Raw genomic sequence first — 22,395 nt, 5'->3', positions numbered from 1 at the left:
ATTTTCGTGTACAACGTTACCGGCTGATGCCGTTGGAATTGATTGTTGAAATATATTTTTTTACATCTTTTATTAGTAAGCTTTGTACTTAAACGTAGTTTTATTTCGGCTCTTGCATTTCTTAAAGTTTGAGACCGATATTTTATGTATAAAAAAAAGTTCGAACGTTAAAAAAATGTTGAGGTTCAGAAAAAAGATGAAATAATTTTCAGTGAAGTTCCTACCAAAATGCAGTACCTAAACGTACTTTATTGTACTCTAATACATTTCCCAAAGTTTCAGCTCGATATTTTATTTACAAAAAAAGTTTTTAGGTTCCAAAAAATATTCAGTGAACTGAAAAACTGTGGTCGGTAATATAGGTATTTAGCTGTGTCACATGCCCTTAATTAAAAATCGTAACGATTACGTTTCGGAAACACAATTGTTTTTGCTCATCAGATCTTAAAATAGTTTTAAAAAATAGATTCCCTGTGACTTTCAAAATATGTGAGTTCCATGACCTGTAAATGGATCTTGAATTTTGTAATTATATGGTGAAATTAGTAAATTTTCAGTTTACAGATCATGGAACTAACTCACGCATTTGGAAAGGCACAGGGAATCTACTTAATCGTTACAATTTTTAAATAAATAAATTCTTACATTAGTCTGGAAGACGTCGAAATCATTAGGTTCTCCCTATTTGATTCATAATTTAAAATTTTCAAAAACGTAAAAAAAGAAAACATTTTTTTCTTCTTAAAAACCTGACAATTCTACGTTTTTTCCATGCATCTCAAGGTTTTCCCCAGTATATTTTTCTATAGTTTACTATAAAAAATGGGGTTTTCAGCTTCCAGGGATTCATTTGATATTTTTAATTCAGAAAGAGTTGGAAAATTATATTAAAAGATATTCTTTGATATATTAGCACCATTGATTAAATAATACTAAATCCATAAAATTAATACAAAATGTTTGCTAAAACCGATCAATTTGAATAATAATTCAAACAATATATTTGTTTATCTTCTTATACTTAAAATTCAGTGAATATTTAGAGCTAAAATTATTGTAGTTAATATATTAAATTCAATTTAAACTGCTTCAATTTCTAACTTTTCAACTAAAATATCATATTTTCAACAAGATACGTGAGTATTTAAAGAAAAAGTTGAATTTTAAACTAAAATATATAAGTTATCAACGAACAATGGAATAGTTAAATATTAAGTTGAAAAAATTTATTTTGCACAAAAAACTGATGGATATTTAACTGGAATAGATTTATTTTCTACTAAAATTATGAAGATTTAGCTGGAATTCTTGAATTTTCAAACAAAAAGAATAATTTTCAAACAAAGTGATTAATTCTTTAACAAAAAAGATTATTTTTTAAATCCAATACTTGGATTTTCAACGAAATAGTTGAATTTTAAAGTAAAAAAAAAAAGAAAAAAATTCAACCAAATAGTTGATTTTAGAACTGGAATAGGTGAAAGAAAAAAAGAGGAATTTTTAAGTAAAATGGTGAATCTTTGAAATAGTTGAATTTTCAACAAAAACGATGTTCAATCAACCAACTTATTTCTACCAAAAAAATGAATTTTCAACTAAAACATATAAATTAGCAACTAAAATTTAAATAGTTACATTTTTAGTTGACAAAATTAATGTTCAACAGAATAAATTAATTTACAACGAAAATGACGAAATATTCAATTGAAATATTTATTTACATATTCAATAAAAAAAACAATTATAAACTTAAAAATAAAAACTAATTATCAAAAAAATAGTTAAATTTTCAAAGAAATTATTGGATTTTTAACTAAAATTATGAATAAATAATTGGAATAAATGAAGTATCAACCGTAAAAATTAATTTTTAATAAAAATGATGAATTTTCAACTAAAATAAATTGTCAATCAGCAATTAATGTTCAACCAAAGAGATGAATTTTCAACTGAAATAATGAAGTATTAACTTGGAAGAGTTACTTCTTTAATTAGTGGTAAATTTTTCAAATGAAATGATGAATCTTCCTCTGGAACAGTTGAATTTAAAACCAATGAATTTTTAAACAGTCAAATTATTTTTCTTTTTTTTACTAAAAAATACGAATTTTCAACGGAAATACATGAATTTTCAACTAAAAAAGATAAACAGTCAACCAAAATTTTTATAGTAAAATTTTTAGTTGAAAAAAGTTAATGTTCAAACAAACCGATGAATTTTCAACTAAAATGATGGAATATTCAGCTAAAAGTTACGTTTTTAGATTACAAAAATTAATTTTCAACTAGAAAAAAAAGGAAATTTTCAACGAAACATTTAAATTTTCAATAAAACACAATAAATTTTCAACTAAAGAAAAAACTAATTTTGAACAAAATAGCTCATTTTTCAAACAAGGAGATGAATTTTGAATTTAAATGATAAATCTTCAAATGGAATAGATGAATTTTAAATTAAAAAAAAAGAAGAATTTTCAACTAAAATTATGAATCTTTAACTGAAGAAGTTGAATTTTCAACCAATTTTTCTTTCTTTAAATTTTCAACTAAAATTATTTCTACCAAGAAAAGATAAGTTGCTAACAAAAAATTGTATAGCTACATTTTTAGTTGAAAAAACAACATAATGTTCAAACCAAAAAATTAATTTTCAACACTAATAATAGATTTTTTAATTAGAATAGTTAGTTACATTTCCAGTAAAAAAATATTTCAAACCAAAAATAACTAATTAAAAAAAAAATAGTGTGATTGTCAAACAAAATTATGAATCTTCAGAATGGAATCCTTGAGTTTAAAATCAAAAATATGAATTTATAACCAAAATGATGTATCATCAACTGGAAAGTTGGATTTTCAACTAAAAAAGATGAATTTTAAAAAGGAGGAATTTCCAACAAAAAAGAATTTTCAGTCAAGAAGATTAATTTATGTAGAAAAAGACGAATTTTCAACGAAATACTTGAATTTTCAACTAAAATAGATAAATTACCTACCAAAAATTATAGTTACATTTTCAGTTGAAAAAAAAAACTTAATGTACAACCAAAACAATTGATTTGCAACACAAATAATGAAATATTCAATTCGAATAATTAGTTAAATTTTCCGTAAGAAGCACAGCATTTTCAAAACAAAAAGAAGGAATTTTCAAAAAATAGGAAAATTTTCAAACAAAATTCTGAATCTTTAAATGGAATTGTTGAGTTTAAAATCAAAAGGATGAATTGATAACTAAAATGATCTATCTTTAACTGGAATAATTGAATTTTCAACAAAAAAGATGAATTTTTAACAAAGAAGAATTTTCAACAAAGAAAATAAATTTATACTAAAATAGACAAATTTTCAATAAAATACCCGAATTTTCAACTAAAATAAATAGTGTCAACCAGAAATTTAATAATTAAATTATCAATTTAAAAAATTAATTTTCAACCAAAGAGAGGAATTTTCAACTAAAATCAGGTGAAATATTCAACAAGTTACATTTTCGGTTTAAAAAAATTATTTTTTAACAAAAACAAAAAAAACAACAAAGATTCAAAAAAATAATGCAAGTTTAAACTGGAAGAATTACATTTTTAGCCAAAGAAAAAAAAAATTCAACAAAATAGCTTATTTTTAAACCAGACATGAATTTTGAATTAAAATAATAAATCTCCAAACAAAAAAAAAATCAATTTTTAAGGAAAAAGTTTAACTTTCAACCAAGTAATAAAATTTTCATTTCAAAGAGGATAAATTCTAAAAGAAAAATGTAGTACTTGATATTTCAACCAAAAACGATTCTAATTTCTTATCAAAAATAGAGAAATTCCACCAATAAAGTAAACTCTTAACATGAGTGGAATTTTCAACTACAAAAGATTTTTCAGACAAGAAATTAAAAAAATTGCAAATCAACTGGAATAGTTCAATTTTAAACAAAACAAAAATAAATTTTCAACTAAAATAATTTTCAAGCGAAAATTTGAATTTTTAACTAAAATGATGAAATATCTAATTAGAAATGAGTTATATTTTCAGTTAAAAAAAAATGTTAAAGAAAAGAAAAACTAATTTCCAGACAAATAATTATGTATTTTTAAACGAAAATAATGAATATTCAACTGGAATAGTTGAATTTTGAATCAAAAAGATGAATTTTCAACAAAAAAGATTAAATTTTAACCAATAGATGAATTTTTAACTGAAAGTTACATTTTTCAGTTTAAAAAATTAATTTTCTAACAAAAAAGTGACAAGTTTTCAACAAAATAGTTCCTTAATCAAAGAAAATAAAAAAAACGAATAATTCTAAACGAAAAATGTAATTGATGATTCAACCAAAAAAGATTTTACTTTTTAAGAAAAAAAAAATGTCAATTCAACCAAAAAGGAATTTAAAAAAAGAATTTTCAACCAGATACTTAAATTTTCATTTAAAAATAGATTTTAAACTTAAAAAGATCATTTTGAAACAAAATAGTTGAATTTTGAACTAAAAAAAGATCAATTTTTAACCAAAAATGGATTAATTAACTTTACAGTTGGAAAAAATTAATGTTTAACCAAACTGATTAATCCTTAACTGAAATTATGAATGTCCAACTGGAATAGTTGAATTTTTAACAAACAAAAAAAGGATGTTTCAACTAAACTAATTTTTAAGCGAAAAGATGAATTTTCAATTAAAATAATTTTCAAGCGAAAATATGAATTTTCAACTAAAATAATAAAATATTCAATTAGAAATGAGTTTAAATAAATGTAAAAGAAAAGAAAAACTAATTTTCAAACAAATAATTACATTTTTAAATGAAAATTATTAATATTCAACTGAAATAGTTGAATTTTAAATCAAGCAGATGAATTTTCTACAAAAAAGATTAAATTTTAACCAAAAGATGAATTTTTAACTTAAAGTTACATTTTTCAGTTTTAAAAATTAATTTTCAACAAAAACAAACGAATTTTCAACCACATACTTGAATTTTGAACTAAAAACTATCAATTTTTAACCAAAAACAGAATAGTTAATGTTTAAATTGAAAAAAATCATTTCAAACTTTTACAAATAAAGAATTATTGTTATTCAATTTTACATTGCAATTTAGGAAAAATTAAGCATCTCTCGAAATAGTTCCCTGACTAAAAAAAAAAAAAAAAAAACAATCTTGACAATTCCAAGTTTTTCAGTAAGAAACCCTAAAATAATATTTAAAATAAATAAATAAAAATTACCATAAAGAGGAGGCGCAATCAAATTGATTTTGATTGGAAGCTCTTCCGTCGAGAGCGCCAAACCGGCTCTCAAAGCTGCTTTCACTGCGTCGATTCCCTCATACGAATAACAAGCGCACTCGATGTCCGCTCGGATTTTTACAGCTTGTGATGTTAATTTCCTCTTGATGTTATTTAACAAAACCTCCTTCGTTTTGTCGTCCAATCCACACTCGGCTAAAATCGTTGGATCGCTAAAAAATAAAAAAATAAATTCTAAAGATTGACGCACCTTATTCTAGAAATAGATTTTCAATGTATTTTCAAATTACTTACATGACGGACTGTTTGAAAAAATCGTAGGCAGAGGCCTTTTGCTTTTTATATTTCTCCTCGAAATACCAAGCCGTCTTTTGATAAAGCTCCTCGAGTTGCTCATCATTTTCGTAGTGTAATAATTCGGCGACGTGTCTAAGAATTGAATTTACAGCCTTTGCTTTCGCGTAACGCTCTGTGCATTTTTCTACATCCTCGGCAGACACTCTTCTTTTACTCAAATCGATGTAACCTAGTGAATAAATAAACATTTTATTATTCTTGATTTTTTTTTAACCTTAAAAACCTGGAAATCTCCTTCAATTTTTCGCGAGAACCTTGAATTTGAATTTTTTTCGCTCTTAAAACAGTAATTTTATTGAAATGCGAAGAGTAAATACAATTTTTTAGTCTAATATGAAAGAAACATTTCGTTTAAAAAAAATCTTGCTACTGCAATTTTTTTAATTGTCAATATATCATTTACCTTTTCTTTATTAAAAAATGAATGAACAGATTTCAAGGCACTTTTTTTAGTCTAAACTAATTATTTTAAGTTTCTGGTCGAAACTTTATGTATTTTGTTGGAAACTCAACAGTTTATTTACAATTTTTTATATCTCTTGGCTGGAAAATCTTTTCTTGTTGAAAATGCAATTAATGTTGAAAAGTAGACTATGGTTGAATTCATATATGTTTTATTAAAAAGTAAAAACTTTTTTGATTAAAATATCAACTACTACATTTTTAGTTCAGAAATAATCTTTTTCCGAATGAAAATTTAATTAATTGGTTTAAAGTGAAACTATTTGCTTAAAAATTAAATTTTTTAGTCAAAGATTCATAACTTTAATTGAAAATGAATCTCTTTTGTTAAAAAAATTAGCTGTTCTGTTGAAAATTTGTTTCTTCTTAAGCTGAAATTTATTTTTTTTTACTGATAAGTTAACTGTCCCAGTTGAAACTTTAACTGCAATTTTTGGTTGACAGTTTGTCTTTTTTTATTCAAAAATTCATGTACTTTGTAGAAAATTCGTATATTTTAGTCGAAATTAATCTCCTTGGTTACAAATTTATCTTTTTTGTTTTAAAGTCAACTATTCTACTTGAAGATTTTTCAGTTTAGTTGAAAATTAATTTTTGTAACTGAAAATCTAATTATTCGATGTTTTGTTGACACTTTATCTGGTTTAGTTGAAAAATCATGTAATTTGTTGAAAATTCGTCTTGTTTAATATAAATTAATCTTATTTCTGGAAAATTCATCTTTTTGGTTCAAAATTCAACTATTCGAGTTAATGATTCATCATTTTACTTGAAAATTCATATCTGGTTGAAAAATAAGCTATTTTTTCGAAATTCGTTTCTTGTTGGGCTAAAAATTTACATATTTTGTTGGAAATTTATTATTTTTTTAGCTAAAAATTAATTTTTAAGCTGAAAAAGTAACTTGTACTTGAATATTCCATAATTTTAGTTGAGAATTCCTCTCTTTAGTTTTTTAACTGACAATGTAACTTTCAATTGAATATTCCATCATATTAGTTGAAAATTCATCTCTAGTTGAAAATTAATTTTTTTAACTATACCTTTAATAAAATCAAAGTTTAATTTTGTTTTTACAAGATTTAACTATAAAATTTTTGGTTGACAGTTTATCTTTTTTTTTTAGTTAAAAATTCATGTATTTTTGTTGAAAATTTGAAGAAGAAAATTTATTGCTTAAAAATGCATCTTTTTTGTTTTAGATTCCATAATAAATATTCATATTATCATAATTAATATTCATCACTTTTGTTAGAAATTCTTTCTTTTTTCTTAATTAAAAACTCGACTAATCCATTTAAAGATTTATAACTTTTGTTAAAAATTCATCACTTTGGTTCAAAATTTAACTATTTTTTGATAATTAGTTTTTAATTTTTAGTGGAATTTTTTTTAAAATTGGAAATATAATTGAACATTCGGTCATTTGAGTTAAAAATTCATTTTTTTGGTGAAACATTAATTTTTTAAACTGAAAATTACAAATTATAAAAATTATTAGTTAGAAATCTCGACGTTACTTCACATTTTTTTTCAAAATTAGAATGAGTTGAATATATAACGAATTTTTCGACGGATTAGCTACTCGTTTGTTGACTGTACACCAGATTTCAAAAGGTTACAGAATATTTATAAAGGTTTTCTATATCTTTTAAACATTTAAAAATATTTTGAACATTTCACAGAATTTTCACGATTGTCAATGATTTAAAAAAGGCGGGCACGCAAGATTTGAATTAAGATTTCAAAACAATTTAACAAACATCTTACAAATTGAAAGATTTAAAGGATTTCAAAACATTCTAGAAGATTTCAAAATGTTTCACAAAGATTTCAAATAATTCGATTATTTCAACAAATAAAAAAGATTTTACAAACAAAGATTTAGGAAAGATTTGACAGACATTTCACAAACATTTCAAAGATTTCCAAGATTAAAAAAGGTGTGAAAACTAGATTTAAAAGTTTTTACACGAATTTCCCAAAGATTTCGAACATTTCACAAAGATTTTAAAAATGGAAAGATTTCCAGAATTTTTAAGATTTTAAAAATGTGTATAGTGAACTATATCTCTAAGATTTCAAAACATTTGAAAGATTTTAAACAATTTACGACTTTAACAGTTTAAAAATAATTAGTGGATTTTTTATGTTTTTCAATTAGGCTATTATTTAGCTTACAATACGTAATTAAAAATTTTTTTACTTTGAAAATTTTCCCTTTAAAATGTTTATTTCTAAGCTTACATTTTTAATTTAAAGAATTTTTAAATGCTTTTTTAAAGAATTGAACAGATAAAAAATAAAAGCCTTTGATGCTTGAAATTTTGGATAAAAATATTTTTATTTAATAAATAATTTTTTTTAATTTATCTATATTTTAATTAATAAAAAGTGAATAAAAACGATTTTAAACTAGTTCAAAATTTAAGAATTTTCAGGTTTTAACGTTAAAACTTAAACGATTTCAATTTGAAAGTCTTGGTGATTAAACAAATGTGAACGTGTGACTTAATTAAAGGATTTTTTTACCTTTAAAATGTTGTTTCAGTCTAAAATATTCAAATCTTAACTCATTCAATTTAAATTTTTTAATTAAAAAAGAGATTAATTATTGAATATTTAGCAATATTAGAATTTTCATTTAAGACAAGTTAATTGAAAGCAAATATTTAAAAGTAAAGAATCTTTAACTGAATTGTTTGACATAGAAAACCTGAAATCGTTAATATTTTTAATAGCTTTTAAACTTTGAATGTTACAATTTTAATTGTTGTATTTGAAAAATGCTTAATTAGTAAGTGAATTTTTTTAATTTTGATGTATAATTTACACATGAACATTTGTAGAAAAAGTTCAAGTAATTTTAAGAGATATTTAGGAGTTTTAAAAAGATAAAAAATTATCATGCAAATTTGAGAAAGTGTTCTTAAAATCTTCTAGAATCTTTTTTGAAAATTTTGTTTAAATCTATGAAAAACTTTTTAAATAATCTCTTAAAATAATTTTTTAAAATGTAAAGTTATTTTTAATTTCCCTAGGAATCTTAAGAAAATGTTTTTATTCTTTTGAAGCCTTTCACAATTCTTGAAAAGAATCTAATTTTTTGTTTAAAATCTGAAAAAATCTACATTTTGTTTTATATTAGGCTATCATTTCAAGTTTTATATTAAGTTTGAATCTTTTCAAAACAAATACAAATAATAAATGTTCAATTGTTATTTATACATCCAAATTGTAAAGAAATGTTCAGGATTTTCTGATAATTGTAGAAAAAATTCAATTCATTTTGACAGATACTTAGAAGTTCTGAAAAAATTTCCAAAACAATTTTCAATTAAAAAAAAAATTTTAACAACTGCTTGATTTCTCAACATTTTGAAAAAAAATTTTGAAGCCTTTCAAGGATGTTTACACTATTTAAAAAGAAAATAATTGAATTTCTAATTTAAGAAGTGTTCAGTTAAAATTTTGCAATTTTTTAATATTTGCTATTTCTAATTTAAATTTCCTTAAAATTATATAATTTTGAAAATTTTAAATTTCATTGGTTGATTTTTTAATTTAGAGCTTTTAAAATGATAACGTGGATTTATATTTTTTTATATTGAAAAATGTTAGTACCTTCAATTTTATACGCGTAAATTATTGAGCATTTGAATACAAAATTTTTTAATTAAAAACTTCTAAATTTCAATTTTAAAAGTTAAAAATTTAACAGTTCCATTTTGAGTGCTTTCATTTGAAGCTCAGTTTCTATTACCTCAAGTGGAAAATTTTGTAGATTTAGTGTTCCATTTTTTAAATTTCATTGACCGTGAAAAATGTTTGAGAACCGGGAAAAAGACCGGGAATTTATTTCGTCGATTAAAACGGCTACCCTGATACACAAAACTGTGCATCAGGTTAAAAATATTTCACAAAATTTCAAAGATTTTAAACGATTTCAGTTTTTTAAAGAGGATTTCGTAAGACATCATAAATATTTTTAATATTCCAATGATTTCGAACGAATACAAACGATTTTAGAAACATTTCAAAGAATTCAGAAGGATTTCAAAATAATACCAGAATTTTCAAGATTTCAAAAAGAGTAGAGTACACCAGATTTCCAGGAATTCCAATCATTTCGAAGATTTTAAACAATTAAAAATTTTTTGAGAATTTTCAAAAGAATTAACAAAGATTTCTAATATTCGAGTGATTTAACAAAATTGCAAAATATTTGAGAAATATTTTAAAGAATTCATAAGCATTTCAAAATATTTCAATATTTTCAAAGATTTCCAGAAGGATAAAGTACACCAGTTGTAAAGATTTCAAAACATTTTAATGATTTCAACGGACAGAAAAGATTTCACGAACAAAGATTAAAAAAAGATTTCAAAGATATTTCAAAGATTTCAAAAAATTGCACAAAGTTTTATTAGATTTCAAAGCTTTCAAGGGCTTAAACGATTTTAAATATTTCAAAACCTTTACAATATTTTAAAAGTAATCAAAGTTTTTAGCAGATTTCAAAAGTTATAACATAGATTTCAAATGTTCCAGTGATTTTAAACGATTTCAAAAGATTTCAACCAAACTTAGAAGATTTCAAAAGATTTTAATGATTTCAAACGAATAAAAAATATTTCACAAATAAAGATTAAAGAAAGAGTTCAGTAATATTTTTAAGATTGCATAAAGATTTCAAAGGTATCAAGGATTTAAAAGATTTTAAAATATTCCTAAAGATTTCGAAAAGACCACTTATGTTCGCAAAAAAATTAAGAATTTGTCTATTTATGATTCGAATTTCTTTAGCAATTGTGGCCAATAAAAAATGAAATGGCCCATTTTTTACATGTATAGCAAACGTTTCATTAAAATTATTTGTTGTAAAAAAAGTAGACTTCTTGACCTGGAAACCCTGGAAAAGACTTTGAAAATAGAAAAATTCTTTGAAAATATCATTTTTCCAAGTTTTCAAAGACTTTTTCAGATATAATTTTTCATAGTACATAATACAATTTTAAGAAAGTACTATTCATCTGCAAAATTAATTGATTTTTCATTAGTGAAAATAACTTTATGATGGGATCAGTAATTTCTTAATGTAACCATTTTCGATGGCATAAATTAATATGTTTAATTTGGAAAGCTTTAACAAATCATATCACCATATTAAATAATTAAAAAATATTCTTAAACATATTATGACCACCGAATAATTAATTAAGTAATGCTTAAAACATAATAAGTTCTTGAATTTCTTCCTAACATCCATAAATTTGAATTAAGTAATTGAATTTTCAACAAAAATTAACAACATTCAACTGAATAAGTTTAATTTTAAATCAAGAAGATTCATTTTCAACAAAATACCTGAATTTCACACTAAAACAGATAAAGTGTAAACAAAAAATATAATTTTTCAGTTAAAATAATTAATTTTCAACAAAGAAGCAATTTCAACAAATAAAATTAATTTATATTTAAACAGAAGAATCTTCAAAAAAGAAATGAATTTTTAACTAAAAAAGACAAAATGCCAAACGAAAATTGTATCGTTAAATTTTTAGTTAAAAAAATTAATGTTCAACCAAAGAGATGAATTTTCAACCAAAATGATCAATCTGGAACTGAAATAGTTGAATTTTCAAACAAAAAAATTGATTTTCTACCAAAGAGACAAAATTGCAATAAAATAGATGAGTTTTTAAGGAAAAAAAGTTAAATTTTCAGTAAAAAAAATTAATTTTCGATCGATCAAAAGATTTTTTAACTAAAGTTATGAGATATTCAACAGTATTAGTATGCCTACAACTAAAAAAAAATTATTCAAAAAAATGAACTTTCAACAAAATAGTTAAATTTTCAGTTAAATTTTTTTTTCAACATAACCGTTCATTTTCAACTAAAGTTGTTTTAACACGATTAGTTTCCAACAACAAAGCGTAATTTAAAAAAAGTTAAATCCTGTAATATAAAGCTACTTTTACGCATGGAAAAACATTCTTATTAAATTTTATATTATGATTAGAAAAAAAATGTAGACATGCTCTCGAATAATTCCCTGACAATTCCAGGTTTTTTTCAGGTATAATTTTTCGCAAGTTTATTACAAAATAATGTTCTTTTTTGTTTCTAGGAATTTAATAAATATTACGAGACAATCTTAAATATTTCATCAAGATAGATTAAATAAATAATGATGAAAACAGAATTCAACATTTCTTCAATTTGTCTATAGATTCCATAAATTTAAATAAATATTCAAACATATTTTTATTTGATCTAATAGCGCTTAAAATTTAGTCCATATTTAGGTAAAATAATGTGGGAAATATATTAAATTCACTTTAAACCGTTTCAAATTCTTATATTATCACATAGAAATTTGGATTTTCAAACAGATAGACGATTTTTTAAACCAAATAGTCGAACTTTCAACTAAAAATATTAATTTCTTACCAAAAAGATTTAAAAAGAAAAGGAAAACATTAATTCGCAATCAAACAGTGGACTTTCAGGTAAAAAAATATCAATTTCGAAACAGACAGGTGAATTTACAACTAAAAATATCAGTTTTCAATAAAAACTAGAATAGTTCAATTTTCAGTTAAAAAAATTGTTTTTAAAACAAATTTAATGTAACTTTTAACCAAGTAGTATTATTTTGTTAACAAAAATATGAATATTTAAATGCTATGCTTAAATTTTCAAGCAAAAAAAAAAAGGAATTTATAAACAAGACGATTCCTAAAAAAAAAAATAAAAGAATTTTTTAACTAAAAATTATCCATTTTCAAACAAATAGTTAAATTTTCATCAAAAATAAGGAAATTACAACTAGAATGACGAATTTTCTGAACTAGAGGGATTTTAAAGAAAAAGATAAATTTTAGAGAAAAGAGTTCAATTTTCAACCAAGTATTCTTATTTTCAACCAAAAAGATCAATTTTCTACCATAAAGACGATTTTTCAACAAAATACATGAATTTCCAACAAAATATTTGCATTATTAAATACAAAAATATCAAGTTCAAACAAAAAAGTTTCGGCCCAGAAGATTAATTTCCACCAAAAAGTCAAAATTTTCAACTAAAGATAATTTTTGATCCAAATATTAAAGTTATATTTACAGTAAAAAATAATGTTCAATAACAAACAGTTCAAGGGACAATTGAAATATTTCAATTTTCAGTAAAAAAATTAATTTTCAGCCAAAGAAAAAATCGACTTTTCAATAAAATAGTTCATTTTTCGTCCAAGCAGATGAATTTTTAGTTAAAATTATGAATCTTTAACAACAAATTAATTTCTAACAAAAGAGCAGCTATCAATGAAGTAATTAAATCTTCATTCAAAAGAGATGAATTCGGAACAAAAAATAAATTACTTCATATTTAAACCAGATTAAAATTTTTAATAAAAAAAAAATGGAAATCAAATAAAATGAACGAACTTTTAACCAAAAACTTGAATTTTAACTAGTACCGATCAATTTTCAACTAAAAACAGAAAACTTGAACTGTCAGTGTCAAAAATTGATTTTAAACAAAAAAAATGTGTTAATCAATTTAATATTGAAATTAAAAAAAAACTGAGTGCGCCCTCGAAAAAATGTCCTGAATTGAAAAAGAAATTCCTGAAAATTCCTGGTTTTCGAGGCAGGCTAGACACCCTCTCAGTGTAAATAATTTTTTTTTAATCTAAACTTTTAGCCTTGGAAATAATAATCAAAAAACGAAAAGTTGCATCACCTTTTTCTTTGTCGACTCGAATGACAACCACAGGTTCAGTTTTTCCTACTCTAATCAATTTGTTGATGGATCGGATACGTCTTCTCGACAATTCAGAAAGTAGAATCATGCCCTCTATATTATTGTATTCCAATAAATGGACATATGCTCCCATTTCTGCTATACTTCGGACGTTCACCATCACAACATCCTCGACTTCAGGATATTTCTCCTTGTAAAATCGACACGACAACACCATTTTGGCTAAACGCAAAAGAAACCTATTTTAAAGATTAAAATACAATTGAGAAAAATAAAATATATATTTTCCACAAATGAATATTAGTAAATTTAAATAAATTTCCAATTAATACTTCAACTGATCGAAATCTGCATAAAATTGAAAAATATTTGGGGTTAGGTCTCCTCCTGATGAAACAATTCAACACATTGTCTAAAAATTGAATAAGAAACTAACGTATATAAAATTCAGTTAGCAGGGTGCTAGTTTAAAATTTAAAAATTTAGTACATAGCACCGGGAGGTTTAGAAATTTGGTTAATTGCCAGAAAAGGACGTCTTTTGAGGTTAGCTTTACGACACTTTTAGGTTAGAAGCCGTATGGATCAAATTTCTGTGACAATAAAAGCGCAAAAGTATTTAAATAAATATTAAATTACCTGATTTTTACTAGAGACTTTTTATATTAATTAACTTCGCCTACAAATCCACCGATTGTATAAAATCTGTCAATATCCATGTGCAATCCACGAGCAATCATAAAAGCGAAATTGCCAATGCTGATGGTTTTAATTCCAATTTCAACTGTAATACGTCAGATCGGTCGCTTTTTAAGAAAAAGGCTCGAAAATTCAAAATTGGTTGATATTTGAACCAAACAAAATTTTATATTTAAATCACAAATAGTTTAATTCCTCAAAAAAAGACGAAATTTTAACAACATAATTAAATTTTCGCCCAAAAAATTTTATTTCAAACAAATGCTTGCATTTTTACCCATAAATAAATTAATTTCCAACCAAAGGAACGAATTTTCAAACCAAAAAGACGAATTTTCAACCAAATAGTTACATTTTCAACCAAATAGATCAATTTTGAGTAGAAGAAAATAATTTTGTATGATTCAATCATTAAAAATTATTTTCTTTGACTAATTTTGCTCATTTTCAAAACAAAAAATGAGGGCGCACAACCAAAAAAATTAATTTGTAAACAATAAAGTTGAACTCTTAACCCAGTATTTGAATTCTCAACCAAAACGGTGAATTTTCTACTCTAGAAAACAAATTTTTAATAAACTACTTAAATCTTTAACCAAAAGAATACCTTTTCTACTTATATAATGAATTTTCAACCCAGATTCTTAAATTTGGAATAAAAGAAATTAGTTTTTAACAATGAAAATAGTTATTTGTCACAAAATAGTTACATTTCCAACCATTGAAATGAATTTTCAAACAAAGAGATTAATTTTTTTACCAAGAAGATTAATAATCTCTAAAAAAAAATAGATAAATAGTTGAATTTTCTACCGAAGAAGATTTTTCATCAAGGAAGAATAAACATTTCAACAAACTTGATGAATTTTTAACCCAAAAATATTAATTTTTAGCAAGAATACGTTATTTTAAATCAAATAGTTGAATTTTCAATCAAATATATGAATCTTCTACTAAGAAGAAAAATTGTCGATGAAAAAAGAAAAATATATATTTCGACAAAATAGAGAAATTTTCGACCAAAGAAATAAATTTCCATGATGAATACATAAACTGAAATAGTCAAATTTACGGGCAAAAAATTATTTTTTAAAACAACATTTTTTCAAACAAAATAGTTAAATGTTACATTTTTAATCGAAGAGATAATTTTTAACAATGCAATTCAGCTTCTAGTCAAGTAATTCGATTTTAAACCAAAGAGATACATTTTTTACCTTTACGATTCAACTTTGAATAAATCATTTAGATTTAAAACCAAAGAGATGGATTTATACAAAGATGATTAATTTTGTACCGAAAAAGACGAATTTTCAAAAAGATACATTGAAAAAAATGGTTAGTTGAGCCAACTATTTAGTTTGTAAGATATGGCACTGCTATTTTATTAGTTGATACTGCTATTTTAGAAGTTGATATAGCTATTTTATTAGTTGGCACAACAATTCCATTAGTTGCCGTGACTATTCAGTTAGTGCCAGCAACTAAGTAAATGTTTGTCCCTTTTAGCAAAATGGCATTACCATATCTTAAAAACTAAATAGTTGTCCCAACTAACCATTTTTTTCAGTATAGTATATATTTACATCTTTAGCCAAATAAAAAAATAAAAAAAGGTCAAATTTCAATCTAAAGAGATTAATTATAACTAATATTACGAATCCTTCACAAAAAATGAATGTTTAACAATGTCCGAATTTACAACAAAATGAATTTTTAATCTTAAAAATAATAATCTGCAACAAATATAGCCACATTTTTAACCAAAATAAAGATATCAATATTCAACTAATATGACGCATGTTCAAACGAAAAATGAATTTTTAACAGTTTAGTCCAACTGCTAATCGGGAGTAGTTGAATTTTGTACCAAAAATAATTTCCAGCCAGAATATCTAAATTTCAAATAAAAAATGCATTTTTAGCAATGCAATCCAAATTTACCCAAGTAGTTGAATTTCCTACGAAGCTTCATTTTCTAAAAAAAAATACGAATTTCCAACAATTTTCCAACAAATAGATTAATTTTCATCTAGAAAATACATCATTTTTAGTCCAAAAAAATTAATTTTCTATCAACAAATAATAATTTGTAAACTGTCAGTTACATTTTTAACTAAAGCAAAGAGATGAATTAATTATATATTTTTATATTATATATATATTTTTTTAAGTTATATTTTTAACCAAGTAGATGAATTTTCAACTAGGAAACCTTAATTTTTAATGCAAAAAATTAGTTTTTTAACAAAAAAATTATTATTTGTAACAAAACAGTTTCATTTTTAACGAAAGTATAAAAATTAATTTTCAACTAAAATGATGAATTTTCAATAAAAATGTTAATTTTCAACCAAATAGTTGAATTTTCAACTAAAAAGATGAATTTCCTACGAAGAAGATTAATTTTCTACAATGAACACGATTTTTTAAACAAAATATTTACATTTCAACAAAATAGATGAATTTGAAACTATAATATATCTAAATTTTCGGTCAGGAAATTAATTTTCAACCTTAAAAATAACAATTTGTAAAAAAAATAGTTAAATTTTAACTATAACGCAGAGATAAATTTTTAACGAACTATTTGAATTTTCTACGAAGAAGAGTATAATTTTCTACCGAAAATATGATTTTTCAAGTTAGATTTTCAACCAAATAGATAAATATTCAACTAAAATGCTGACTCTTCAACCAAAAATATAAGTTTTTAACAAAATAGTTCAACTAATTAGCCCAGCACTGGAATTTTTAAAGAAAAAAGAGGAATTTTCTACGAAGCAGTTAAATTTTAAAAAGTTTATTTTCCACTGTAAATTTTTTATTTATATTGATACAGAATTATATGTTTAAATTTCAAACTAATAGCTTTATTTTTTTATTTTCCCGCCTTGATAACTTTGAAAACTTAAAACTTTCACATAAGAGCCAAGTTTAGCGCTAGTAGTTAAGTTCTAATTTTTCTATAGTTATTTTATTTAATTGTAGAAATATTGTTATATAACACAGAATAAAATACATCTTTCAAGCAAATATATTATAGTTAAAGTACTTTTAAGTATTAAATTGATGTAAATTTAAATTCTAAAAAGAAAAAGAATTCTGCCGACTTGCCATCTAGTGACCAACCTTGGCAGTGCGTCAGTAGACAACAAGACGCTTTTCGAAACGCAGAGTTCGTGAAGTTGTGATGTTTTTTTTCCCTATTTATAGGATAAGTAATCGAAAATTTAAAAATATTTTGATTCGAGATAACGTACGTTGCAAAGTTCTATACTCCCGTGCAAACTGAAGCATTTTTATATAATGAAACGGTTTTTCGGAGCCTCTCAAGTCGAGTGTAAACAAAACGGGTTTCATTTTAGTTTTGGCATGGCGGTTGCATTTAAATTCAACGGACAAAAATAACGAATAATGACAGTTATTTTGTAACGACAGTACACAGTGAAAAGGTGCGGTTCTACAGAAAAAAAGTTTGGAAATCTGTGTTCGAGTTTTTTAAAAATAGATTAATTAATTATTTAAAGAGTAAAGTTAGGAGGTTTAGAAAAAAAGAGAAAGTGCTGGGGATGCTGGGCAAAAAGGAATAACAATGGACCCTTTTACTCAGGTAAGATTTATTGTCTAGCGTTCTTTGAATTGGGGGAGTAAATTTACATCTTGTACTTCCGTATTTTTTGTATTTTACTTTTATTTTTGTTGATCTTTTGCAAAAAAAAAAAAGTATTATTTTTTTGGGGATGAACGTGGAGTGACTTTGGAGCGAATTTCTCTAGTAGCTTCGAAATGTTTGAAACCAAATGATTTTTAATTGTGTTAAAAAAAGACTATTCGGAATCAGTTTACAATTTTATCATTTGCATATTTTAACGTTAAAAATGAAACTGTTTCAATTGGAAAGTCTTATTAGTTAAACAAATATAAAAACCCGATTGAACCTTTATAAGCTATTTTCAATATTAAAGTAACTTTAAAATAATAAATTCGTAATTAAAGGGTTTTATTAAATTTCTGATATTATTTTTGTCTAAGATATTCCATTTTTAAAGTATTCAATTTGGAATTTTTTAATTGAGAAAAAGAAAAATTTTAATTAGTGACACTAATTGCTTAATTTTTATGTATAAATAACAGTTAAACATCTATTAACGTGTGCCGACTAAATCCGACTATTTGTACCAAAATTTCGATGCAAATAAGCCAAGGAATAATTTAAAACAAAATAATGATAGATTTTGGCAGATTTCGAACAAAAAATTCGAACCTTTTTAAGAATTTTCAAACGCTTCAGAAAATTAAAAAAAAATTCTTGAAAAATTGAACAAGATTTTTTATTTTGAAAAATTAATTTTAAGAGAATATGTAAACAGATTAATAATGATTTGTGTGAAAAATGTTTAAAAACATTCGAGATATTTAAAAATGTGAAAAAATTTAAATATGAAAAAAATTTTAAGCAACATGTAGTTTTAACATTTTCAAATAAATTTGTGAAGCATTTTAAATTAAAATAATTTAACTTTTAATTTAAGAGGTTTCGATTTATTAAAAAAATGTAATCGTTCCATTTTTAATGTTTCTAGTTTAAAATTACTTAAAATTATATAATTCTAAAAATATCGAACTTTATTGATTGATTCTTTAATTTAGATCAGCGCATTGAAAATGATAACATGGTTTTACATTTTTGGAACTGAATCTGAATTTTTAAACTCTAAAATGTTTAAAAGTTGAACAAATTTTAATTGGCAGTTTAACTGTCTTTGAGTTAAACTGCACTTTGAGTGCTTTAATTTGCACCTCAATTTTTCTTACTTCAAATTGAAAAATTTTTAGCTTTGGAGTTCGATTTTTAAAATTTAATTGACCTTGAAAAATGTCTGCGAATGGGAAAAACTAGAAAATGACCGTGAACTTTTTTTTTTCTTTACTAAAACGACCACCCTGAAAAATGAAAATATTGTGAAATTGAATTGTTTGAAATAGAAAGTCTTGAATCTTTAAAATTTTAAGGAACTTTCAAACATAATATTACGATTTTAATTGTTCTATTTAAAAAATTATTTATTTGTAAATTAAATTCTTGAATTTCGATGTATAAATAACAATTGAAAAGACTCCAAAATAATAAAAACATTGTATTAAGATTGCTAGGAAAACTGAAAATGATTTTTTTTTATTACTTAATATTCGAATCATTTTAAAAGATATTTAGAAGTTATGAAAAACATTTAATAATAATTTTATATTTGAAACAACATGTAGGCTTTCCAAGACTCAAATAAAATTTTAAAGCTTTTTAAGGGTACCTAAACTATTTAAAATTAAAATAATTCAACTTCTAATGTGAAAATGGTTCAGTTTGAAAAAATGTAATCATTCAAGTTTTAATGTTTTCAGCTTAAAATTGTTTAAAATACTGTAATTGGATTTTTTAAATTTATTGATTGATTCTTCAATTCAGACCATTGAAAATGATTATATGAATTTATGTTTTTGGAACGATACTTGAAGCTTTGAAGTCTGCAATTTATAAAATTCAAAAATACTAAAAAAATTGAAGTTCTGAAAAGTATTTAAAACAATTAACATATTGTACAGATTGTACTCAATTATTTTAATAAATATGTTGACCTCGAAAAAGTTAATTATATAATTTATGAACATACAATTCAACTCTTTTGCTGTAAATTCGTCTTTTGAATGAAAATTTTTTTTTTATTGACTGAAAATTTTTCTTGGTACACATTTTTTTTCGCTTTAAAAATTTATCTTTTTTCGTAGAAAAAATGTGTCGTGTTCGCTGAAAATGACACTGCAAGGTTAAAAACTAATCTTTTTTTTATCGAGGATTCTCAACTATTTGGTCGAATATCATTTTTTTTTAAGTTCGTAATGGTCAGCGAAAATAAAAAATTGGCCGGGAAAAAGTAAGGTAAAGTTATGAAATTCCATAATTGGTATATAAGATGAACGTTCCACGAAAAATGTATAACATAGTTGATATGTCAACATGAAAATATTTTTATTTGAAATAAAAAACTGTGTAATTTAACCAACTCAGACGAATTTTTTAATAAAGCACTTGAATCCTCAACTAAAACACATTAATGCTCAACCAAACAGTTGCATTTTTATACTAAATAATTAAGTATCTACCAAAATGACGATTTTTTAACAAAATACATATGTTTTAAAGCAAATAGTTCAATTTTCTATAAAACAGTATAATTTTCAACCTGAAATTGTGATTTTTAAATAGAAATTATGTATCTTCAACCAATAAATGTATTATTAACAATATAGGCGAATTCTCAACAAAATATTTGAATTTTAAACAAAAAAGATTTTTCTGTCAAGGAAGAATATACATTTTAACGAAGAAAAATTTCAGTCAATCATAATAGGAGGCAAACATAATATTGAATACAAAATAAAAATTTCCAATAATTATATTTTAAATTCATTTGTTTATTTTTAAAGGTTTTAAAGCATAATTTTCCTAGGTTTCTTGAGAAAATTCGAAAAGATTTTTAAAAATTTCCGGTTTGTCGAAAAATTATCTAGAAAATTTTCAAGAAACTTTTTTTATTTTATAGGATTTTACTAGGTTTAGAAAACAATCGAGTCAGATCAAAAGGTATTTAGGACTTGTAGAGGTTTAGATGAAATTTAAAAATACTTGATCAATTTTCGAAAAATTTTCAGTTTTAAAATAATTTTAATCTGTTCCAAACTTCTAAAATTCTTTCCTACAATTTTGAAAAAAAAATTTTAAACAGTTGCCTTAAAATCTTTAACATTTTATATTGAAAATGTTTTTAAAAATTTCTTAATTTTCTTTTTCTTTAATATAAAATTATTTGCAGTTTTCCTAGGAATCTTAAGAATTTTTCTTTATTCTCTTAAAACCTTTCAAAATTCTTGAAAATCTTCTTTTCCAAAATAGTTAAAAATCTACATTTCGCTAGAAAAAATTCTGAAATCATCTTAAGATTGTAATTATTTTCGAATCATTTAAAAAATTTTAAGATTCTGAAATATCTTTTGCTATATTTAAAAGTTTTATACAAAAATTGTTTGAAATCCTGCAAAATTGAAAATAATATTTTTAAATCTTCCAGATTCTTTTTCGACGTATTCTGAAAGCTTCAAAACTTATTTAACAATACTGATAATCAAAAAACATTTACAATAAAAACTTTATTTTTATAAATAGTGTTTGTAAAAATACAGAAATAAATTGTATCATGCAATAACATTATTTGGAAGTTTTTATTAACTAACATTGATTATGCAGAAAATTCGTAGTATTTATTTATGTCTCATTTTAAAAACGTGTGGTCAACTAGTTAAAAACAGAGTTGTTGCCTTTATTAATAATGAATAATTTACGATTCAAATATTTTTTCTTATAAATAAATGTTTTCAAATAGAATTCATCACTGGTACATTGTTATTTACAAAAGTCCGTAAAATTCAAAAGAACAAAATGAAAACAGCCAACAAAAGTTTTATATTTACGCAGTATTCAACCAATCAGATTTTCGAGAACAATGTGTCAGATATTATCGAGAACAATGTGTCAGATATTTTCGAGAACAATGTGTCAGATATTTTCGAGGTACTTAGTAAATTATTCATAACGTAGGCTAAAATGGTTAATTTTATACTTGCGACGATTTTTATACAGTTGAAAGTCGTTTGATCAACGCTGATTACAAATAAAAGTACCAATGATGACTATTTTACTTTTTTTTCTCAAATAAATATTTAATTTGATGTAACATCATGAAAAAAACTTTTAAATTCTAAAATAAAATCTATGTATTTCATACAATTAAAAAGAAATGTATTG

The 22,395-nt window shown here is 23.4% G+C and overlaps 2 protein-coding genes across 4 annotated transcripts in view; one reads left to right on the top strand and one right to left on the bottom strand.

Moving 5' to 3' along the window:
* LOC117174223 (eukaryotic translation initiation factor 2 subunit 1) overlaps positions 1-14,594 on the bottom strand; it is a 15,546-nt gene extending 952 nt beyond the window's left edge. The window contains exons 1-4 of one of the 2 annotated variants that reach the window (XM_033363104.1): positions 14,475-14,594; positions 13,816-14,075; positions 5,542-5,773; positions 5,227-5,459 (exon numbers count right to left, since the gene is read on the bottom strand). In XM_033363104.1, the coding sequence (XP_033218995.1) occupies positions 5,227-5,459; positions 5,542-5,773; positions 13,816-14,053 (703 nt within the window). In that variant the 5' untranslated portion in view covers positions 14,054-14,075; positions 14,475-14,594. The remainder of the gene's footprint in view (positions 1-5,226; positions 5,460-5,541; positions 5,774-13,815; positions 14,076-14,474) is intronic. The other variant, XM_033363099.1, reaches the window with a different exon arrangement.
* A 3,109-nt stretch (positions 14,595-17,703) lies between these two features.
* The window catches only part of LOC117171195 (anillin-like), a 72,435-nt gene continuing 67,743 nt past the window's right edge, over positions 17,704-22,395 (top strand). For both annotated transcript variants that reach the window (XM_033358286.1, XM_033358278.1), the window contains exon 1: positions 17,704-18,147. In XM_033358286.1, the coding sequence (XP_033214177.1) occupies positions 18,130-18,147 (18 nt within the window). In that variant the 5' untranslated portion in view covers positions 17,704-18,129. The remainder of the gene's footprint in view (positions 18,148-22,395) is intronic.

This window comes from Belonocnema kinseyi, chromosome 1, assembly GCF_010883055.1.
Source record: "Belonocnema kinseyi isolate 2016_QV_RU_SX_M_011 chromosome 1, B_treatae_v1, whole genome shotgun sequence".
Taxonomy (NCBI): Eukaryota; Metazoa; Arthropoda; class Insecta; order Hymenoptera; family Cynipidae; genus Belonocnema; species Belonocnema kinseyi.
This window is presented reverse-complemented; position numbering and strand designations above follow the sequence as displayed.